The sequence below is a fragment of the Argopecten irradians genome, chromosome 12 (assembly GCF_041381155.1).
Source record: "Argopecten irradians isolate NY chromosome 12, Ai_NY, whole genome shotgun sequence".
Taxonomy (NCBI): Eukaryota; Metazoa; Mollusca; class Bivalvia; order Pectinida; family Pectinidae; genus Argopecten; species Argopecten irradians.
The window spans coordinates 22,063,835-22,087,462 of NC_091145.1; the positions used below are offsets into that span (position 1 = coordinate 22,063,835).

At 35.8% G+C, this 23,628-nt stretch overlaps 2 protein-coding genes across 2 annotated transcripts in view; one reads left to right on the top strand and one right to left on the bottom strand.

The window, feature by feature from the left end:
• The window catches only part of LOC138336207 (ectopic P granules protein 5 homolog), a 45,471-nt gene extending 39,531 nt beyond the window's left edge, over positions 1 to 5,940 (bottom strand). Inside the window, exon 1 of the mRNA XM_069285581.1 lies at positions 5,840 to 5,940. Coding sequence (XP_069141682.1) covers positions 5,840 to 5,911 — 72 coding nt within the window. The 5' untranslated portion in view covers positions 5,912 to 5,940. The remainder of the gene's footprint in view (positions 1 to 5,839) is intronic.
• Positions 5,941 to 6,054: 114 nt separating this feature from the next.
• LOC138336320 (uncharacterized) lies at positions 6,055 to 13,710 on the top strand. The gene is made up of 2 exons (XM_069285758.1): positions 6,055 to 6,161; positions 9,397 to 13,710. The coding sequence occupies exon 2, from the start codon at positions 9,654 to 9,656 to the stop codon at positions 10,890 to 10,892; it is 1,239 nt and encodes a 412-aa protein (XP_069141859.1). The 5' UTR covers positions 6,055 to 6,161; positions 9,397 to 9,653; the 3' UTR covers positions 10,893 to 13,710.
• The last annotated feature ends 9,918 nt before the right edge of the window (positions 13,711 to 23,628 follow it).

Consider the following 23,628-nt stretch of genomic DNA (forward strand, 5'->3'; position numbering starts at 1 on the left):
CTATAGATGTTTTACAGAGTCAAAATTATTCTAAATCTGAAAACTAAAGCAAGTTGTATTATTTCTTTTAAATACATGTATTTACACTTAAAAATAGCACAAAAATGTATTCTGCAGCAGCTTGGAAATGATTAGCAGTTACTGATTTGCTGATCACCTACTACACTAATGTAGTTGAGTTGATTTACCTGAGATTTACCTGTGATCTTCCAACGAAAACAAGAGGCCCAGAGGGCCTGTATTGCTCACCTGGTTTTTTTTTTTTTTAGTAATTATCACAAAGACTTTGACAATTAAAAAATTAGCAATATTGACTCCAAAAGTTTAATTTTGAATTACATCCATATAATGATGCTATTCATACCATACAAATATGCTATCTAATACATAGGTTCAGAGAGGAAGTAATTTATATGAAAATTGTAGCCTAATTGACCTTTTTGACCCCGCATCAATTGCCGCCTCAGGCCCCGGGGGTCAGCCCTATCATTTGTACAATTTCAAATCCAAACATCTATAAGGATGCTACCATTGCATTATGGGTGCTCTTCCATGCTTAGTTGCAGAGAAGAAGTCGTTTATATGGAAATAACTAAATTGACCCCTTTTGACCCCGCCCCTCAGGTCCCTGGGGGGGGGGGGGGGGGGTCAGCCCTATCATTTGTACAATTTGGAATCCCCACCCTATAAGGATGCTACCATTGCATTATGGGTGCTATCCCATGCTTAGTTGCAGAGAAGAAGTCATTTATATGGAAATAGCCAAATTGACCCCTTTTGACCCCACCCCTCAGGTCCCCAGGGGGTCAGCCCCATCATTTGTACAATTTTGAATCCCCACCCTATAAGGATGCTACCATTGCATTATGGGTGCTATCCCATGCTTGGTTTCAGAGAAGAAGTCGTTTATATGGAAATAGCCAAATTGACCCCTTTTGACCCCGCCCCTCAGGCCCCCGGGGGGGTCAGCCCAATCATTTGTACAATTTTGAATCCCCACCCTATAAGGATGCTACCATTGCATTATGGAGCTATCCCGAGCTTGGTTTCAGAGAAGAAGTTGTTTATATGAAAATAGCCAAATTGAACCCTTTTGCCCCGCCACTCAGGCCCAGCCCTATCCAATTTTGAACTAAACGATACAGGCATTATGGGTGCTATCCCATGCGGGGGTCGTTTTATATGGAAATAGCCAAATTGGCCCCTTTTGACCCCGCCCCTCAGGTCCCTGGGGGGGGGGGGGGGGGGTCAGCCCTATCATTTGTACAATTTTGAATCCCCACCCTATAAGGATGCTACCATTGCATTATGGGTGCTATCCCATGCTTATGCAGAGAAGAAGTCATATATATGGAAATAGCCACATTGACCCCTTTTGACCTCACCCCTCAGCCCCAGGGGTCAGCCCTTTCATTTGTACAATTTTGAATTCCCACCCTATAAGGATGCTTCCATTTGCATTATGGGTGCATATCCCATGCTTGGTTTCAGAGAAGAAGCCGTTTATATGGAAAAAGCCCAAATTGACCCCTTTTGGCCCCGCCCCTCAGGCCCCCGGGGGGTCAGCCTATCATTTGTACAATTTTGAATCCACCACCCTATAAGGATGCTACCATTGCATTATGGAGCTATCCCGAGCTTGGTTTCAGAGAAGAAGTTGTTTATATGAAATAGCCAAATGTACCCTTTTTGCCCCGCCACTCAAGTCAGCCCTATCATTTGTACAATTTTGAATACCCTATAACGATACTATCATTGCATTATGGGTGCTATCCCATGCTTGGTTTCAGAGAAGAAGTCGTTTATATGGAAATAGCCAAATTGGCCCCTTTTGGCCCCGCCCCTCAGGCCCCTGGGGGTCAGCCCCATCATTTGTACAATTTTCAGTTAGTAGCCTATAAGGATGCTACCAGTCAAATTTTATTGAAATCCGACCAGCGGTTATGGAGAAGAAGTCGATTGTTGACGGACGACGGACGACGGACGACGGACGCTGCGGTATCCCATAAGCTCACCTCGGTCCTTCGAACCAGGTGAGCTAACAATTTAGAGAGAGACTATTACTCTATCAACAGAACCCCTATGAAAACACCCCACCCTACCCTGAGTTGGTGTTCGGGGAACACCCCATGGGCAGTAATGGGATAATATGTATTTCATGAACTGACACACTGACATTAATTCTGCCCTCTGGTCATGAATTGTTTTAACTGTAACTAACATCCTGACTTGGGGGTGTCTTCCCACTCAGCCAACATATCCTATTTTAACATTAGGAGGAGGAACAATAGAGAACAATTGGGGCTAATTACAGGTAACTTATAGTCTGTTTTAGAAAATGACTTACTGCATTTACCTCTGCTACACCTGTACCATAAGGTCACAGTAAGTACTTTAGTACTCGACTTTTATTCTAATATTTTACATGTAAAGGTCAGTAATATTTTACACAAAACTTAGTTGTATAAGTTATATGAAAAATCAACGTTTCGTTACAATAAATAAATTAACAACAAAAAAAAAAAAAATATATAAAAAATTGAATGGCAGCGAGTATCGAACCCCGGCCGCTTGCGCAGAAAGATTGCATGTTACCTCGACACCACATTTTTTGCCTTACAGATATGAGGTGAAAATTAATGCTATATACATGTAGATCACTTGTTTACTGTTTGTTTTTGTTTTTGTGACTTTTTGATGATGTAATGTTTCAAGATTAACTTACACAATTACTCTAAACAATGTTATTTTGCAAGTGAGTGCAAATTGCTACCATAAATACCACTTATGAATGCTTATTCCTTCAAAACGTCAGCCGGGGGGGGGGGGTGGGGGGGGGGGGTGGGGGTAAAAGCTAGTTCAAGCGTACTTCGGCAAAAGCGCTGACAATAGTCCCTGAAGCCTTGCTTTGCAAGTCTTAAGGACTAAAAGACAGTATTATTCCCTTTTTTAATAAAATAAGCAAAAAATTACTGCAACAAACACTACAAGTGTTTATTTAGCTAAAATCTGACATTTTAAAGTAATTCAATTTTTTTATGTTTCTAGTAATCCTAGCTACCCTTACAGAAAGCTTAAGTGTGCAGCAATATTGCTGCAATATAGCAGCTATATTGCGGCACACTGATCTGTGTGCAGCAAGTTACTGCAGCAATTGAGCAGGTTAGTGTAGCTAGCCGCACCTTTCTGGCACTATTGCCGCACTAAAATTTTGTTGCAGCTATATTGCGGCAATATAGCAGCTTTCGTGCAAGAAACTTTTCTTTAAAAACCTGTGTGCAGGAATAGTGCCGCAAAATGTACTAGAAGCATCCTATACAGAAAACTTTTGGAAGGTTTGCGGCAATATTGCTGCTATATTGCGGCAATATAACAAAGAATTATGGGTACTCCCATAATCCTTTGCAAAGGTTAAAATCAGTTGACCTTCAATTCAAACATTGATTCAAGAGGTTGTGGTGTATGAAGGACAGAGGAACAGGGCTCAATAGTATAGAAACTTCTTCATTGGAAACTTCTTCCATTGGATAATTTATATTGGTTTATTGGTTTATAGTCATTTCATGTCACAAACACTTAAATGTGCATGTATATATAGCTTTATTTAATTCATGTGTCCTGGAACAATAATTTTCATTTGATGCTGACAAGGTAATTCTTTTTCAAGATTAAGACTAATTTTATCACCAAATGAATTCAAAAGGTCATATTGCATAATGCATGTACCAAGAATCAAAAGAATGATTTTTCAAACTTTTCTATTTATACCTTTGTACTTATTTAAATATAAACCAGGAAGCTAACGGCTATGGTGCCACAACTATGTGCGGCTTTGTTCCAGCAAATGTGTGTGCTGCTTTGGTGCGGCAAGTGTGTGCAGCTATGGTGCGGCAAGTGTGCGTCAAACTCATTTGCATATGAAAAGTATGTATTGCAGCAATATTGCTGCAACTATGTGCGGCTTTATAGTGGCAAGTGTGTGCTGCTTAGGTGCGGCAAGTGTGTGCAGCTATGGTGCGGCAAGTATGTGCGGCAAACTCATTTGCATACGAAAAGTATGTATTGCAGGCAATATTGCTGCTATATATTGCTGCAATATTGCTGCAACTGTGTGCCAGAGGCCTTATATTTCTGTAAGGGTAACTCTATAAAAATTGATGCCAACCCAAAAACATTTTTTCAATCAAGCAAAAATCACAACCAGAAATATTGTCTGGTTTTCACAAAATCAGAATTTTATAAATATATCTACAGCTTCTGTCTATATAAAAGAACACCAAGAATTCTCTAGAAATCAAATAAATGGTCATGATGTTACCATACTTTTGGGGTTTGAGAAAAAACTTTAAATATTGTTTTGGGTTTTTCTGGGGTTTTTTTCATCTCATCTCCATTTTGTATGAATAAATCAATTAACGCTAATTCTTTTTTGCATAAATGTATTGTTCTAATTTCTTATGAAAACATCATAACATAAGATATTGACAAATTCCACGTTGTTGTTTAGTATTTTAATTGATACCGTTGTAATTACAAATCGTCGTTGATCAATTACGATTAAGCAGGTACAATATGTACGCTGTACCAAATTTCCGAGCCAAAGTCACGCACGTAAAACAAATGAACTACATTAACCACTGTGGAGGTGATATAATGATTTTTTAGGCAAGACAATTCACCTAATATAAGGTAAACACACTTCTGTCAGAGCGATTTGAGCTGTTCTAGACAAAAGTAGCATTACTCTACGAGCAAGGGACTGGGTTCGGCATACAAGATATTCGACCACAATGTGTAATGGCGGACAGCAAGTGAGTTTGAATATTTCACACGCATTTCACCACCATGGGATTTTCTGACATATCACAGTAAAACCGACTGATCTAATTTGCATTAGAACTGGGGGTTTTCCGATATATATACAAATTTTAATGTTCTTTAATTTCAAGTCAAGAAGAGATAAATAAAAGGGCCTATACATGTATATGTTTATACTGACTTTTAATCTTCAAATAAGGGTGTTACAGGAAACATATATTATTTTATTCGACCAAACCAGCTTAAGGCACTACACGAATACATCTGGCAAGTACTTATTGTCTAATTGTGCATATAATCAAATAAATTATGGCATTGATTATTATAACATGACTTCCCATATACATTTTTTTGCATAACAATTTCATCAGCTATTATATGCTTTGCCAAGGAAAGATTTCATGCATTGGTTTCTTTGATGTAAAATGATTTTATAAAATAGAATAAGTTTGGTGTTTTGGGGGTCTTACATATACACCTATATTGTTCCCAATAAATATTAAGGAATTTGAGAAAAATAGCTATAGCGGGTAGCATGAAATAGTTTAAACAATATACTGGTACTTAAGTAAAAAAGTTTTGAGAGTAGATCCTTGACATTTTTTCTAATTGTGAATGATGGATAAATAGGTTTTGGAAACGCATAAATCAACTTTGCTGTACAATTTATTTCCACAATAAGTTAACTACAAAAAGCATGATGAACAATCTCTTCCTCTACTGTTCCATTCATTGGTAAGAAATTTAAAACTTATACTATGTATTACCCAAGTGAACTTTTTTCAAATGCATTTTAAAAACTGAATACATATACGTATATTCAGACAAAGCAAGAGTATACATGTACATATGCATCTAAAAATAAAAATATGACTGTTCAACTGTTTGGGCCGATACTTCCAGTTTCTTCGACAAAGCTTGGTAGAGACGGACAATGAGTATTACATAGTCAGAAGCTAAGCGGAATCTATAATTAAAATTCCAAAGTGGAAGATCGTAATTAAAGGCTTTTGTGTCATACTTTTGTGCGTTTCCGAGTACTGCGTCTTTCTCTCACAGCCTCTGCCATTGTTGTTTTTCTATCATATGACATCTTTCGGAATTCTATTTACATCACGGATCTCGATTTGGAATGGTTAAGTCTAGATATGTTCCGCAAAACCATAACAAATCCATCGAGGTCTTTTTACTGTTTGAATCACATAGCATACAATCATACTCATGTGAAGCTTGCAAGTGACACAGTCATAATTTGTGGCAGTTGGTAGTTTCGCTTTCCTTGGTCAATTACCGAACTGATTTGTTGAAGACTTGGAAATATCACAACGGAATGATTTTTGGAGGTAATTTTCCCATGCGCATTGTCTAATTGTAATCATTCATTCAATGCAAACAGATAGCAACGCGTACAATGTAAATGCTGATGGGCGGAAACTAACACCATTAGGCCAAATATTTCATGCTCAGATTGACGATCTACCGTGTCATATATCAGGTCCGGTAGCACGCTAAATCTAGCCAAATCTGACATGTATAGTGGACAAATGTAAACAAAAGTGACATACCTGGTCACAAAATCAGCGTTCACATCGAAAATTGAATGACGAATCTTGAGAATCGGCAAAACGAAATATTTTTGTCATCCAAGATAATTTCCGGTGAATTTTTAAAAATCCATCGTTGCATTTTTTGGTACTCGCATCCATTCATCCTCATGTTCTGATGAAAAAGATATAAAATCCAAATTTCCCATTTGAAATATGTCACATATCTTGTTGTTTATGAGCCGACTATAGCACTTTTTGCACATGGTCAATTTGCACGGGATCTGCATGCTCCAAGCGCACCTGTGGCCCGAATCTTCATCAGGTGGATGCTTTATCTGCAGACGACACAACAACGCCATATTGGTTCGCCTCGCTATAGTTTTGTTACCGAGGAATAGTGATAATGGATACTAAATAATTGCAACGATGGAATTTTAAAAAGTCGCCTGCAAATGAACAAATACGCAAACATTATTCATATCACCGACTGACATGTTTCGTCATCCATGCTTTCATACTGCAAGAGGAAAATGTGACCAGACCTCACCTGTTTGTTTACATTTGTCCACTATAACGTGTTGTCAGATTTGGCTATATAGTCAAATCTAGCTATAAATATATAGCCAGATTTAGCGTGCTACCGGACCTGTATATAGCAGATATGCCACTGAATAACATGTAATTGTTCTAGATTGGGTCACTCATCAGTGACCACATAGCTAAATCGGTAGTACATCCATGATTGGAGGTCCCGGATTCTGCATTACTAGGGAGAAGTCTTGACACCACAATTATTGTGGAATACCTCTGTAATAGCTGAATATAGCTGTTACCAGCCTACATTACAGCGTGCCTACTGCCTAGGTCACCTATCCAAGGGTGGGCCGCACTCACCGTTAGTTAACTAGGATACACAGTAGCAATACTCATCCACACAGCAAAACCCATTCACATATAGACATATATATAGCTGCCACAAACCGCCACCAAGGACATATTCAAACACTCATTTTTTCCACACACAATGAATTAAACAATGGAAATTCCTACCGGTGGCATCAGTACAAAGCACTACACTAGAGGTCTTCAAGTCACATATCCTAAAAACAGAACTTGAAGACCAAAACTCCACTCCCTAAAATTCTATCATATTAACTATACACTAAAAAAAAAAAAAAAAATAGCATGCACCTTCAAAATCACTGTAAATAACTTCACTCTTTTTTTTTTTTTTTTTTCACAATCACATCTCTGCCAATCGGTATAACACACAATATAATCATCGGCATCAATTGAATTGTGTCTATAAGAAGAAGAATAACAATAGCTCATTGACAAGCTTCTTTGATTCTACCAGCCATCCTAACACATTACTGTCCTTGCTGTTGTTATAGCAGTGCCGCCTCGATCATGACTAGAAACCTACAGGTCACCAACCAGTACCACTGTCCAGGAACATTGTGATTGCCATGTTGTCCGATGGCACCTTACAGAGTACCAGGCCTGTTCAGTGCCACTAAATGTATCGCGCCGGGGCTAGAGCCCAAACCAACAAAGCGGTCACCCATTCAAGAGTGGGCCATGCTCACTCTTACTTATAATTATGACACAGTACATTACTGACTTTCATCCACCCATAGGATTCAAACCCTCATCTCAGAGGTGGAGGGCTTGTGGTAGTATGTCAGGACATCTTAACCACTCGGCCACTGTGGCCCTTGGCGACAGCCACAAAAGCTAGCTGATGGGCTATGTGGCTGAAATGCCCATATCCATGTATCAATCATCACACAGCTACTGTAAATTGTAAACTAAACCCGATTATTTCCAAGTGTAATTAATTAAGTTGTGAAAATAGTAGATGCAAAATTTTTAAACACAGGAACATTTATACACGTATGAGTCGCAAAATTGAATCACTAAAATATTCGGATAGGATTTCTAAAACAAAAATTGATTTTGTTTTATCAAGATACCATTTACAATGTCAGATATAGTTATGTTTATGGCCTAATATGAATTTACAACACCACACAAATAATCGATAGTCAACTATTGCGAAGTAATAAGGACATATACCATGCAACATAAGACAACCAACATTATAAATAAACATAATTTATGTATTTGTTATAGAAAGATGACATATAGTCATCTACATGCTTTGTCCATCATAGTTCGCCACCATGCAGCCATCCACTGTGGGCCGTTCGTAAAGTTTTCATTCAAACGACTTCTTCTCAATAACTGAAAGGCCTACTTATATTGAGCCTGCAGCATGTTGGCATTAAGGACTACAAATTTTAAAGTTTGCTGAAATGAATGACTTTGACCTTCATTTAAGGTCACAGAGGGTCAAAAAGTCAAAAATCTTTAAATTGACTTCTTGTCAATAACAAAGAGGCCTAGAGACCTGCTATTGGGCATGGAGCATACTTGGTTGAAGTGCTACCAATTTTGTTCAAATGAATGACCTTGACCTTCATTCAAGGTCACAGGAATCAAGTGGGCTACAATCTTTAACGATTTTCTTGACTTAATTACTGCATACTTCATTTCTATATGTTGTACCGGGTATTGTATTTAGTCAGATGACCGTTACGGCCCATTGGACTTCTTGTTAAGATAATTACATAAAGGCATTCTCAGTATTTTTAATTTACTATCTGTATGTAATGCTGTCTGATAAGAATTTTAAAAATGCTAAATGCTTAATCAGAACAAATCAATAACATTTCAAACATATTCCATCATCACAAACATTTCTGTAAATAAGCAATTCACATGACATGCTATTTCTTGTGACTTCGTGTTTAATAAGAAGAACAATTTCTTTCATTATCCAGAAGTCCTGTCAATATCAGCAGTCAGCTACAGGTACATTCTACAATGTCTACTAAGTAAATCCAAGATCCACTACTTGTTTTTTAGCCATTTATGTTATGTTTGTTAATTATTTTAGTAATCTTTTAAATTTACATATATTCTTTAGTTATGTTAAAAACATGCTGTTTTTTATTTTCCTTTGTAGAAATTACAATAGCTGAGGCATGTCACCAAAGCATAACCCAGACGATGGTCCTGAGGTTTGTGCTGTGCTTGTCATAATCTACCTTCATGATTACTAGCTGATCTGGATTGGTTTGATGACACTACACAGAGATAAAAAGATGTTTTTGAAAAAACCAAAGGTGATGTATTTTAGAAAATGATGAGGTAGGAACAGAATACATGTAATAAATATTACAGACGTTGGAACAGCCATTGAAACCACACAAAACATTGACAATGGTGATGACATTAAAGCTAAAGAATTCTGTGAAATGGTTTTTACCTTTTCTTGTCACTTTTTCGTTTATGATTTTAATGGTTCCTAAGCTGAATGTGAACCAGATAAAACACCAGCTGTACTACCTGTACTGGTTGCAGGACCTGGACATCGTGGAGGAGTGGCTACACCACCCCACACTGCTCTGTCAGGGAGCTTTCACAGGTTATGGAAACGAGTTCGCTGTTCTTCAGGACGTAGAGTTCTCTCCAGATGCTCAATTCAAAATGAAATGTAATTCCAGAAACTTTAAAAATTACAAATTCACTAATGGAATGGGTGCACCTAACCATCTAAACAGGTGGTTGAAAGCACTTGAAGATACTTCTACCAATAACAGTAAAACTATAGAGAAAAAGAAGACTATCTTTGTGTTGAGATATGAATATGCAAATCTTTATCACCAGATGACAGACTTCTACAATGCTTTCCTTGTAGCCAATTTGCTGAAAATTCCACCAGATGATTTAGATGTTGTATTAATGGATCGAAATGCGCCTTCTGTTTTAGACGGTGCTTGGGATGTTCTTTTCGGAGATGTAAAGAAAATAAAACATATTACAAAACCTGTGTTATACAAAGAGATGATTTGGGCCGTTATAGGATATAATAGTCCAATGAATTTCCATTCCCTTAATTCTCTTCCGTTTGTCAATGAATTTTCACATTTTTTAAAAGCTAGATATAAGGCTGGTTCCAAAGTTTTAGATTGTGCAGGTGTTTCAATTCTGTTTGTATGGAGGAGAAACTATGTCGCTCATCCTGGAAATCCAACAGGATCAATCTCGAGGAAAATAAAGAACGAGAAGGAACTAATTGAGGCGGTACAGGAAGTATTCCCTGGTCACAGTGTGGCTGGGATACAGCTAGACGAACACGAGATCAATGATCAGGTGAAATGGGCATCACAGACAGACATTCTTGTGGGCATGCATGGAGCAGGCATGAGTCACATCATGGAGTTGCCCTACCATGCAGGAGTGTTGGAACTCTTCCCCTCGTATAAAGCAAAAACAAATAGACATTTTCGGGCTATGGCACGTTGGAGAGGACTGCATTATCGAAGCTGGCAGAATGTCAATCCAAATAATGAGTTTGCTGACAAGAATACTCGTATACCTCCCATTGTTGTAACTCAGCTCCTGTTAAGTCTGTATAAAGATATGTGTAAACCATTAAAATTTCCTCCAAAGGCATGAGCTACATAATATTGCACCAATTATATTCAGTTTGTATACAGACATGTATATATTAATATTTGGACCATTAAAATCTCCTTCCAGGTTATGAGCTACATATCACTCAGATTTTATTCAGTCTGTATACTGACAATTGTGTACAGATGGAACATTAAAATAACTCCCAAAGTAATAATATCATTCTATTTACTCACATGAAGTTATCATGTCACATATACATGATATCATTACACATTGTTTGTTTAATTGTTAAAACTTGCGAAAGGTCATGCATATTCATGATCTTATAAAAAGTATTGGCATAATATATATTTGGCTTAAAATTAGTTCAATTTAATTTGCTTTTAGTAGCTATTATCATTCCACTTTTTATATGTTGATTTTATTTTACAGGGTTTTTTGTCACTTGTACATGTATATTCTATATCTTTTTGTTTTGCTGATTTTGTTTTTTTTTATTTATTTCTTTAAGCAAAATGTTAGTTTCCAGGTTAAAGCATGAATATTTTATCCAAATAATTGCCATTATTTTAACACATTTCATTTTTTCATTTATAATTACATAATGTATATGATTATGGTAACCAGACGATAGATATAGATATCAGTTATGGATTACTGGCAATATGCACTGCAACTTCCACGTTTCCTTTTGCTGAAAATCTAACTCTAGGAGGTGAAAAAACTGAAGTTCAACATTCAGTTATAAGACCTCTTCCCTTAAAATCCTGTCATTTTTGCATAGTTGACTAAGTTGTTACCATGGAGACTTTTCAGGCAATGTTGTGCAGTACATATATATGGTAGAAGACCAAAGGTTCTAACAGTAGTTATGTATTCATATATGTATTAGCGAATATGATTTTGACATAAATGTTCTAGTTAATGTACTTAGATTTAAGTAATACAAGACTGATAAATATACAAAAGGAATTTACCAAGATTGTGTAACTAAGTGATTATGATACTGAAGGAATTCACCAATATTGTGTAACTAAGTAATTATAATACTGAAGTAATTTACTGAGATTGTGTAACTAAGTAATTGTAATACTGAAGGAATTTACCAAGATTGTGTAACTAAGTAATTGTAATACTGAAGGAATTTACCAAGATTGTGTAACTAAGTGATTGTTATACTGAAGGAATTTACCGAGTTTGTGTAACTAAGTGATTACCAGGTATAATACTGAAGTAATTTACCGAGATTGTGTAAGTAAGTAATTTTAATAGTGAAGGAGTTTACCGAGATTGTGTATATAAGTGATTATAATAGTGAAGGAATTTACCAAGATTATCATACTTGCAGAATACGCCTGGATTAGTTATGTGATTATATGTAGGTAATGATGTTATAAGGGATATATTTTGAAATGGATGCAGATCGAGTTGTTTTCATATCATTAAAATTGTTTTTCTATAGGTTGCCTTTCTTGTTCTCATAAATTCATTTTATATTTGATACTGGTAAATAAGTGTAACCTACCTCTTGACTGTAGAGAACTTCTCTTGATCGAATGAACACCTAACTTGTAATCCAGAGGTCCCAAAACTGATCCACTGCAGAGGCAGTGATTAAATGTAAATGGAAGTAATGTGCTCATGCAGTTACACAAGTTAGGACAGTAGTAGAGTATTTGTAAAAATATACATGTATTGTTATACTGTGCCAACAGAATGTTTTGGTGTTTTAATGTTTTTCAACATTGACCAGGAAACAGAGAAATATATATACAGCTCTGACTTTGTTTTGAGCCTGGTTCTGTAGATATTAATGGTAACTGAACTGTAATACTAGACAGTTGTATTATATATATTCCAATTTTATGTTAGCTATACTAATTATATATCTCCAGTATTTGATATACGGTGTATTTGGTGTTATTACTTTTTAATAATATTGTTTTGCTTTAAAATGTATTATGATATTCATGGCTAGTAGTTTTAATTTCCTCTGCCTATTATGGTTAACCAATCATTACATGTGTTTATGTAGAGAAGACTTAAATATGCCATGTTGAGAACTATATATATTAAATTAATACAATTTGTGATTTCCTTGTAATAAAGGTGTTCACAGGAATCTGTAGAACCATTACGTCGGTTTCAAGATACCAAAACAACATTGGTGAAGTATAGTTTCCCGTTAATTAGTCTCACCTTATTGTGACATCACATTTTGGCATGATTTTTACAATATCACAATAACCAGAAGATGAGACCTATCGATGGTAAATCAAACTTTACAGTAGGCACATCATTTTGATATCTCCAAACCAATGTATTGTGTATATAACATGATATGTTTATGGGTACTTTGTTTAAAGGTGTAGAGCTTTCAAAGTAGTTGGTTGGTAGAAATGTTCATGTTTGGTATACGGAATAGCAATTCTTATAATGTAAAAACTAAATATTTTTGTTTTTATGTTCATGGTTCAGCACTTTCCATGGAAACGCTGAAATTTTACACAAAAAATATTTCATGCTATATACTGCCATATTCAGTGGATATTCAGGTTTATTGATCTCTTTGATTACATTGAATAGTCTGCCAATGAAAAACAGTTCATTGGCCTTACAAAAGTCATTATATTATATCAAAGCGACGGTCAAGTTCTGCTTACGTTGTCCAATTTGACCAATGAAATTATGAACAGGCACTGTGTAACTTGTAAAGATGCTCCACCGCTGACAGATGGTAATTTTTCTCTATCAAAAACAGGAGCAGACAATTTAGTATTTTTCTTCAGTTACATAAGTTACTTACTTTACACCATTACCACCATTGAAAAGTTTGAACTTCTAATTTTACTTTAAGGTTCATGTAAAGGCTTTAAACAGTGATATTTTGCAAGCCTAAAACTCATTACTGTGCTGCAATTGAACAGAACTAATTTCATTAATTGTTGGTATATACCCTGGCTAACTGTCAGTCTTACTGTTGTAGTATTTTTCTTCAGTTACATAAGTTACTTACTTTACACCATTACCACCATTGAAAAGTTTGAACTTCTAATTTTACTTTAAGTTAAAAAAAAAAAAAAAATTAATTGCATCCCGAAAAAATTCTGTGGCACTATATCCTATATGGATTGAAGTACTGATTTCGCATGCACCAAAGGCAAAATAAATTATTTCATATTATTTTTTGTGTTTATTAGACTTATATATACATGATTAAACACCAATTATTGTTCAAATGATGAATATCATTTATGCTCTGTCGGCGGTGGAGCATCTTTGAACAAAGTTCTTAAAAATAAATTCTGAAAAGCGGTTTTGATGCAAAGTTTCATTTTTCTAATTCATAAGAAATTATATTGGATAATCAACACCATTTTTAGGTCATCACTAGATCACCTATAGTCGTCATGTTTCATCTGTCGTCGTCTGTCGTGCCCTGTCCGCCGTGCGGCATGCGCCGTCCGCCGTGCATCAACTTTTCACATTTTGAACTTCTTCTACCAGGGCGATTTAAACTTTCATGAAATGATCCTGACATGGTCCCGACAAAGTGTTGTTATTTTTCGAGTTAATCTGAAATCCAAGATGGCCACCACAGCAGCCATCTTAAAAACACATTTTGAACTTCTTCTCAAGTTCTACCAGTGCGATTCCGTTGAAACTTGCATGAAATGATCCTGACATGGTCAGACAAAGTGTTATAATTTTTCAGGTTGCTCAAAAATCTAAGATGGCCGTCATAGCTGCCATCTTGAAAACACATTTTGAACTTCTTCTCAAGTTCTACAAGTGCGATTCGGCTGAAACTTTCATGAAATGATCCTGACATGGTCCTTACAAAGTGTTGTTATTTTTCAAGTTAATCTGAAATCCAAGATGGCCACCACAGCAGCCATCTTAAAAACACATTTTGAACTTCTTCTCAAGTTCTACCAGTGCGATTTGGCTGAAACTTGCATGAAATGATCCTGACATGGTCCCGACAAAGTGTTGTTACATCTCTTGTTGATCCCAAATCGAAGATGGCTACCATGACACTATATCTAATTAATTTCTTATATGATTATTGTCAAGGTAGTCAGATGACCGTTAAGCCCTTTGGCCTCTTGTTGCCAACTTTAGCCTTCCTTTGCCCGATTTTTCACTTTAAATGAAATAAGACTGTCATTCCAAATATTACTGTAGTTAATGATATGTCAATCATTATCACTTTACCATCCTCAATGCTCCAGGGGTTACTATTACTGACATTATGACCACCCCCTATCTCATAGTGAAACTAAATGCGACAGAATAGTCAGGTGATTAGTTATTTGATGTACATCAAAAGAATAATTGTATTAATGGTACACCGATTTTGAGTGTATGGCTTTGAAGTTGGGTGTCTCTTTCTCTCTCTTTCTCTCTCTTCAAAGGAAGTCTTTGTAGGCCTGTGATTAGTCAAATTTTTCCCTCTGAGCTGCCCTCACTAGTTTTACTATGAGATAGTCCAGGGGTGGATATCACAACAGTAATAGTAACCCCTTGAGTATCAAGGATGCGCCTTTAAGCTTTACCAAAGACTAAACTTTCTTTATGATCACCATCTTGTATTTATATAAGCCTAGGCCTGTAAACGCAGCTTTCTGGTTTCATCAGTAATGAGCATGTAAAATTTGTTAATTTATAGATTTATTTTTTATTCTTATTTATTTTTTTTCTTTGACGTCACGATTGACAGATTGTTGATAAATATGTAAAGATTTAACTGAGGATGCATCTATTGTTATGTTCTGATGTTTTAACATTTCTTTGTCATATTTGAATGTGAATATGTTTACAGTAATACACATTTATAACGAACATGCATACAACAAATTCATGGTTATTACATAATAATTTCCTTTCTCTGTCAAGATTTCTATAAGATATATGTAATATGTGAATTACAAACTATGCTTAAAACGAAGTGATTATGTTGGTCCCCAGAAGTTCGTTATAACCATGTTTTACTGTAAGGTTATATTTATTGTACATGAAAAACTGCGTATTATTTTTCTACAATACATGTTTCATTAACATACTAGGTATAATTAAGCCTTTTAGACTCCACAAATGCTACAGTATAATCATCTGGTCATGCCGTCCGACAGACCAATCAGCATTGATTACCTACTTATTTTCGTGTTGACTTAATGTCACTTTAAGGACTTTTTCACAGTGATTTAATTTCCTGATTTTGACTTTGGTTCTTTAACCTTATATTTGAAATATTTTCATGTCAATTTTTTTGTGTTTTTGATTTATTATATTCCGCGAAATATAATCACATGCAGAACTAAGTTGGTTTACACTGGTGATTTATTCAGCATTACTCCACACAGTAATTAACCAAAGCCTACCATTAAAGGACCACTACCTTTCCGGAGCAAAATATAAAGATTTCTTAAAACATTAATAACGTCAGAAAATATGTAACGATGGCTTAAGATGAGGTTGCAACACCAAAGATATGCAAGATTTACCGCGTAATATATGAAAACAGTGGAAAGTCATTTCACTGTTTTGCCGTCTGGCGCAGTGATAGTCAACTACCGCACGGTATTTAGGACGACGGCGGGAATCATAAGACGACCCACGTTATGAAAATTAACATTTTATTTATTTTGATTAAATTGTTCAGAAGGTGATGATATATGTAGTATTAACGGTAAGTCAATAACTTTTGCGACTCTACAAAATTATCGATCTCGTTTTACATTCCCATTTTAAAAATAAAAAGCCGTTTCGGAAAGGTAGTGGGCCTTTAAAGGACCACTAGCTCAACGAAACATGAATTAAAAGTTTAACATAAGAAAATTTATGTTGATGGTCTAAGATGAGATTACAACACCAAACAAATACCATTTACAATTTTCCCTGTATTATTTATATTAACAGTATCAATGTATATAGATAACGTCATTGTACCCAAATTGATACTGTACCCAAATTGATACCCAAATTGAGAAAATAGCTGAAACATTTGTTTTGATAAAGTTTACCTAATTTCTCAGTGGTGATACCAAAGATGCATCATTTATTGATAATCACACTTCGTTTTATTCAACTAATTCTGTTATTTTCTCTGAAACATAACTTTGAAATTGTTAACTTGGTCTGAAATGTATTAATCCTAGAAATGTGGTCGTGCGACAATTACTATTTGTACTATAATGGTGGGTTTTTTCAAAGCGTAAGGCCTCCCCAAAGAAAATTTTATTAAATAATGAAATTTAAGATATAAACACTCAACAGAAATTTAAGAAATATAGTTGCCGTACATTATATTTTTATTTAATCAAGTGCAAATTTCTCTTTGTATAGTGTTTTTTCTCCATCTTGATTTTTACTAAAACTGTTACTAGATTCTAGTATCTGGTAACTTGATTCATCCATAGTTATGTTTGTAGTAATTTTTACAAAGAAATTTTTTACAATCATCAAAAATAATTGATAGTGTTTTTATGACATATTGGAACACTATTGGTTTAGGTGAATGCCACAGAAAACTGAATTTAAGTCATTGAAATATCACTTAAGGCATTATGTGGTCTTACAGGGGGTACTGAATTAGCGCAGGTACTGTTGTAACAACACTTGTACAATTTTTACAGTAAAATGTATAACTGTATTTAATATATAACTCAGTACAATTATTTCAGTAAAATGTATAACTGTATTCAATATAACTCAGTGTAAGAAGCACAACTACACCCCCTTTATATAGTAAAATCACAAAAATCCATAAATATTGATTTTTCTTACTTTTATACATTTTTTCTTGTTGGGTATCAATTTGGGTACACATCATGTGACAAAACTAGAAATAACAGTAAAAATCAGCACTGTAATAACAAAAGCAAGGCATCAAAATAAAGTTTGTATGCTCTTCTTCAAAACAAAACAGAAAAAACTTAAACAAAACCAAGCAACAAATGTCATGTAAGCGAAATTTGCGTGTATCGGTATCAATTTGGGTACAATGACTTTAAGCTTGTGTCTTTTTAGGTCCAAGTAACTATTCTAATCGCCTTTGTCCGTTGTCTTCCGTCGTCTGTCATGCATCATTCGAAGGGCCAAAAGGGGTAAATTGACTAAAATTTCAAAAATCTTCTTCTTCACTCAAAGATGTGGTAGAATCAAATACTCTTAATAGATTGAAGGGTCTAAAGGCCCTCTATAAAAATTGTGAATATCATGGCCCTGGGGTATCAGATTTTCCCCAACGGAGGAGGTGTTATTCATTTATGAGTATAATCATTTGCTTAATTTTCATAGCAAATGAGTCAATTTTCATGGGATGTCAGTATAATTATTAGTGGAAGAGAGCATTTTAATATCATATCCATATAAGTCATAGTTGACCTGCAAGGGCCAGAGGGGTAGGGCCAAAAGGGGGTTCTAAATTCACAAATGTAATTAAATCAAATATCTTCAGATTGAAATTGGTAAAATTACTGACTGACTTCAAGAGCCAGATGGTCCAATATGTAGTTTTTATATGCATTTTGTTTCAATCTGTATCCAAACTCAGGTCACTGTTAAGGCCCATGTTCTTCTTGTTAATTTCATTATGTTTATTTTTAAAGTGTTGTTCTAGTCTTTCACAGAGTAATTAAATCAGTTATATTGCTACTGTACATTTGTATCTTGAGAAAACCTGTAGGTTGAGCAGAAATGAGTGATTGTCTGAGATGCTGGTCAGAGGACGCTTCTATGATCTGGTATCAATGTGCTATAGAAACTTTAATTTGACATTTACGGTAGTTATATTTTTACGCAAATTTTAATGAGTCATGAATTAATTTACCCTTACAAAAATGGACTACAACTTTTGTAGTTACAATGTGTATTGATTTGATTCTATTAATGCCTTAATGTCACCATTATTATAAAACCTCATGCAGAGTCCCTCAGAGCCATCGAGATATAGAACAACTCCCTTGCAGAAATGTTAGACCTTTGGCATTTAGTTGCATCAATATATCAGCAATATAGCAGCAATATTGCTGCAATACATATTACAGATATGCAAATGAGCATTGCTGTATACACTTGCCACACAAAGCAGCACACTCTTGCCATGCCAAAGCAGCACACACTCCCTCCTACATCAAAGCTGCATCAGTTTGCCAAACCATAGATCAATGCCTACTGGTTTGTTTTTAAACAAGTACAAAAGTGTTATAAAATAATTCTTATTTTGCGGCAATAACAGCAATATCGTTGCAATAATGTCTCAGCATCCTTTAGGTTTCTGTGTAGTATGTTTCTTGTTAGGCCATCTGACCCGAAGGGTCAGGATGACCTATAGTCATCGTGCTTCGTCGGTTGTCGTTCGCCGTGAGCTTTTGCATTTAAAACGCTACTCCTCCTTAACTGCAAAGCAGATTTGATTCATATTTGGTTTGAAACATCATTGGGTAAGGATTACCATATTTTATATAAATTAGTAAGGTCTGACTCCTAGAGGCAGTGGGGCGAGGCCCCAAATGGGAAATTTTCTTAATCAAAGCTTTGCAATCCTACTCCTCCTTCATCCTTGGATGGATTTCATTCATATTTGGTGTGAAGCATCATTGGAGAAGAACAATCATTTTTTTATTATAAATGAGCCTGTTCCGACCCCTAGAGGCTGAGAAGTGAGGTCCCAAAAGGGCAAATTTTCTTAATTTTAGCTTTAAAATCCTACTCCTCCTTCATCCTTCGATGGATTTTATCCATATTTGGTGTGAAACATCATTGGGGAAAGACAATCATATTTTATATAAACAAGTTAGTTCCGACCCCTGGGGGCAGGGTCACAAAAGGGGAAACTTTCTTAATTTTAGCTTTAAAATCCTACACCTCCTTCATCCTTCGATGGATGGCAACCAAATTTTGTTTGAAACATTGTTTGGAAAGGGCAATCATATTTTATATAAATGCTCCTAGGGGCTGAAGGATGGGTCCCAAAAGGGGAAATTTTCTTGATTTTAGCTTGAAAATCTTACTCCTTAACTCTTGAGTTCATTTCATCCATATTTGGTGTGAAACATCATTAGGGAAGGACAATCATATTTAATATAAACGAATTAGGTCCGACTCTGGAGGGCAGAGGAGCGGAGCTCAGAAGGGGGAACTTTAGGTGAGAACAATCATATTTTATAAAGGACCGAGGTAAGACCCATGGGGATAGAACAGATACAAAACGGGAGCTTTGCTGAAATTTGGCTTTAAAATCTGACTCTTCCTTATCCTTGAATAGGTTACAACCATATATGGATAAAGGGCTACCAAGTTTGTTCAACAAATGACCTTTACCTATTTCAGAAACTTACATATTCAACTAAGGAGTTCCTTGTATTGTTTATATTAATTGTTAACCACTACTTTATACTGTGACTTTTTTGTTTTGTGCCATGAGTCAGATGACTGTTAAGGTCCATGGACCTCTTGTATAATTTGCGGTACTATTTCTGCATATATGGTTTGAAAGCAACGCTCCTTGCATCACAATATTGCATTGATATAGCTGCAACAAACTATTGGTGTGGCAAAAGTGCTAGGATGGTGCAAGTTGCCCTACTAACCTGCTCAATTGCTGCAGTAACTGTAACTACCACGAGTATATTGCAATAATATTGCTGTACACTTAAGTTTTCAGTAAGGGTTAAGATAAATGGATTTCCAGCAATATTGATGGTCTGTAAAAATAAATGTCCCAGAAACTCGCATGACCTCGTAGATGTCTAACTATGGTGTTTTTTCTCTACCATGGTTGGTATAGTAGATTATTATGTACCATTGCGTTTTAACTTAGAAATTTCTGCCAATTTTGTCAGTTCTGAAATTGTAAATTGCCTTTATTTTGAATTAAAAATCCATTTTTGAAGTACATTGTAAATGGCTTTTTCTTATCCATTAAGTGTAGATGTTACTATTAGTTGCTTCTTGATGAAACTGGCTTGAAGTCTTCCGACATGATATTCCACAAAACATATTCATTGCTCATACGGCGGTTGAGTTACAGTTGAAATATTTTACGGGAATAGTACTTAAATACACTAATACCGGTACAGGACACACATTTTTTGTTAACCCTAATGAGTAATGCATTAAGTTGGACTGTTTGACCGACCTACGAGCGCTTAGATAATGTAAAACTTTAGGCTAGTAAAATAGTAAAATAATCGTGTGGTATGTGGATATTGTTGTAAATAGGCCATAAGGAATTCATTTTTGCTGTTGAAAAATAATTTATTGAACTGCTTGTTGATTTTAACAAAATAGCATACGAACATTCTTCTGCTACGGACCATTCTATTTTTCGGATAATTTGTCGCAATTATTGCAGCACAACACATTAGGAATAAGTTTTTTGGGTTTTTTAAAAACGCAAATCGAGTTCAGTAGTGAAATATATACATGCAAAATATCATTTTATAGATGGACCTGTAGGCCAGATTTTTTTTTGGAAGACCTTGGAAATTTTAAATTGTAGAAGAAAAACTCAATTATTCTGCAAGTATAATGCATTGATATTCGAGTGTAAAACCTCAAAGAATAGTGATTGTGGAATATATGTTTATCCTCAAAGCTCTGCGATGTAAAAAAAAAATAGTGAATAGTGACTGAACACAAAGCAACTCTGATAAATGAAAACGTGCAATGCCTAAATGTTCGGGACACGACATCATAAAAGCTTATCTGAGCGAGGTGGAAACTTCTCATATTAGCATGCACAAACACAGAAGGAAAGTCTGAGCCGGGCTGAAGCTTCCAAAGGCGGTAACCACATAGATAGATCCACAAGAAGAGACAGCAACTTTAAGTAACAACCATAGCTGCCTCGGTCACAAAGGAACTATGAGAAGTAGACAGCCTGAATGTTCCCAAGCTTTCTGAAGCATCCTACCCACCAGATTAAAGGGGTATATGAGAATGAATTCAAGTCGTCCCAAGAAAGTACTTCCAAGCTTTCAAGAGAGTACTAACTAAGTCTCTTGGTAGGACCCAGAAATACATTTTAGGTGGATTAGAGAATATTCAGAGCCATGCCAAACGGATCCACAAGTGGTCTATCCCAAACAGGACAAACCACCTGAAAAACAGGCTTCGATTGCCATTCTGTAAACACCGGCTGACAACGCCTAGACAGGGTTTCAGCCAGAATGTTCAAGCACTGCTGAACATGTTTGATCTAAATGATGAAATGTAACTCCTGGCAAAGCAACAGAACCTTGCAAAGCAAAGTACATTGAACCCAGTGTCCTTAATCTATGGCCGTCCAGGTAAGCATCCGACCCTGTCATGACCGCTTACAGGGTCGCGGTGGGACTCAACCTGCGAAGAGAAACTATTAAAAGACTTTGTCCTGATCGGTTCATCAAGGAAAAAGTCATTCAGTGAATGGTTCAGGGGATGTATCGCCTCCCATTCCAAGTGCGATTTCGATAAAGGACAACTTCAGAGGCCTAATGAGTAAACGTACCGATGGGACCACATCGGCCAGGAAGTTGAGATTTTAGGCTAGAACCAAGTCTCGATCCGCCTCTTAAAGTGTGTTCTTTGATGGTAGAATTAATTCGATAAACCGTACTGAAACGGTTCCGCAGGGAGATCAAGTCCTGAGAAGGGATGACCTCCGACCTTTCTCTGGAGAAATGATACCAACCTTCGATAATAGCTTGATAACCAAGCAAGTATCATTCACCAACGATTCACTGACTATGTGCAACACGGGTGGAACCACGCGAACATAATACTGCGAAGGTGAAGACAACTCATCATCTGCAGCGACTTGGTAAATACCTGATGACTGATCGTAAGGCCGAATGTCATGGCCAGCAATTAGACATGTAACAAAGGTTAAATTTTATGTTAGAATTACCCTAGTTTGGTACGCGACACAAACTCTTTCCAAGATGGACCCACATGCCAAGTATGAAGATACCCCATTCCATCTTCTCCCTTAGTCTGAGAAAAATTCGAAAAAGTCTATTCAAAGATTAGGCAGATTGCATACGCTAACTGGAAGTACGGACAAAATAGGTTTATTACGTTATGGATATAACTATATGGTGAGTAATCGTGGTGTATATTGCCGATACGTCTTCAAACTAAAATGTGCAGTCGACGGACTATGACGATGTCACAATGAAAATAATTATTCTGTGACTTTAAATCCATGCATTTCTTTTGTATTTTAGAGAAGCATATATATTTCCCACCTTGTTGAAACACAGACCTCGGGTTGGTGTCATATGAATTAGGGCCCCCTTGGGTTGTGATTTTGTTACTACGCCCCAAATTAGGGTAATATTCCAATTATCAAGTCAAATGATAACCAGTAAATTATTAAAAACAAAACATTTAATGAAGCATCTCAATATGGTATATACAGATTCCATCATGATTTAAAGAAATGCATAGAAAACAAATTCTTGTGAAGAAGCTTTTTAAAAATCTATTTTTAAACGGTCAGTGAAAAATATTTAAACAAAATTCTAGCTGTTAATAGGACTTTAAACAAATGAAACTAATGTTAATAAACGAGAGCCGATGTTACGGTTCAATAAAGCCAATTAGAAAATGAAAGAGCTTTATCACGATTTCTTTCATAAATATAATCTAAAAGATTTTTTCGTCATCGAACCAATTGCCATTTGATATATGTATCATGGGTCACATAGATATGAGAGTAACACATCAGTGGTCAAAAATCGTTTATTTGGGAGAAGACCGAAAAAACAGATACAAGTGTAATATT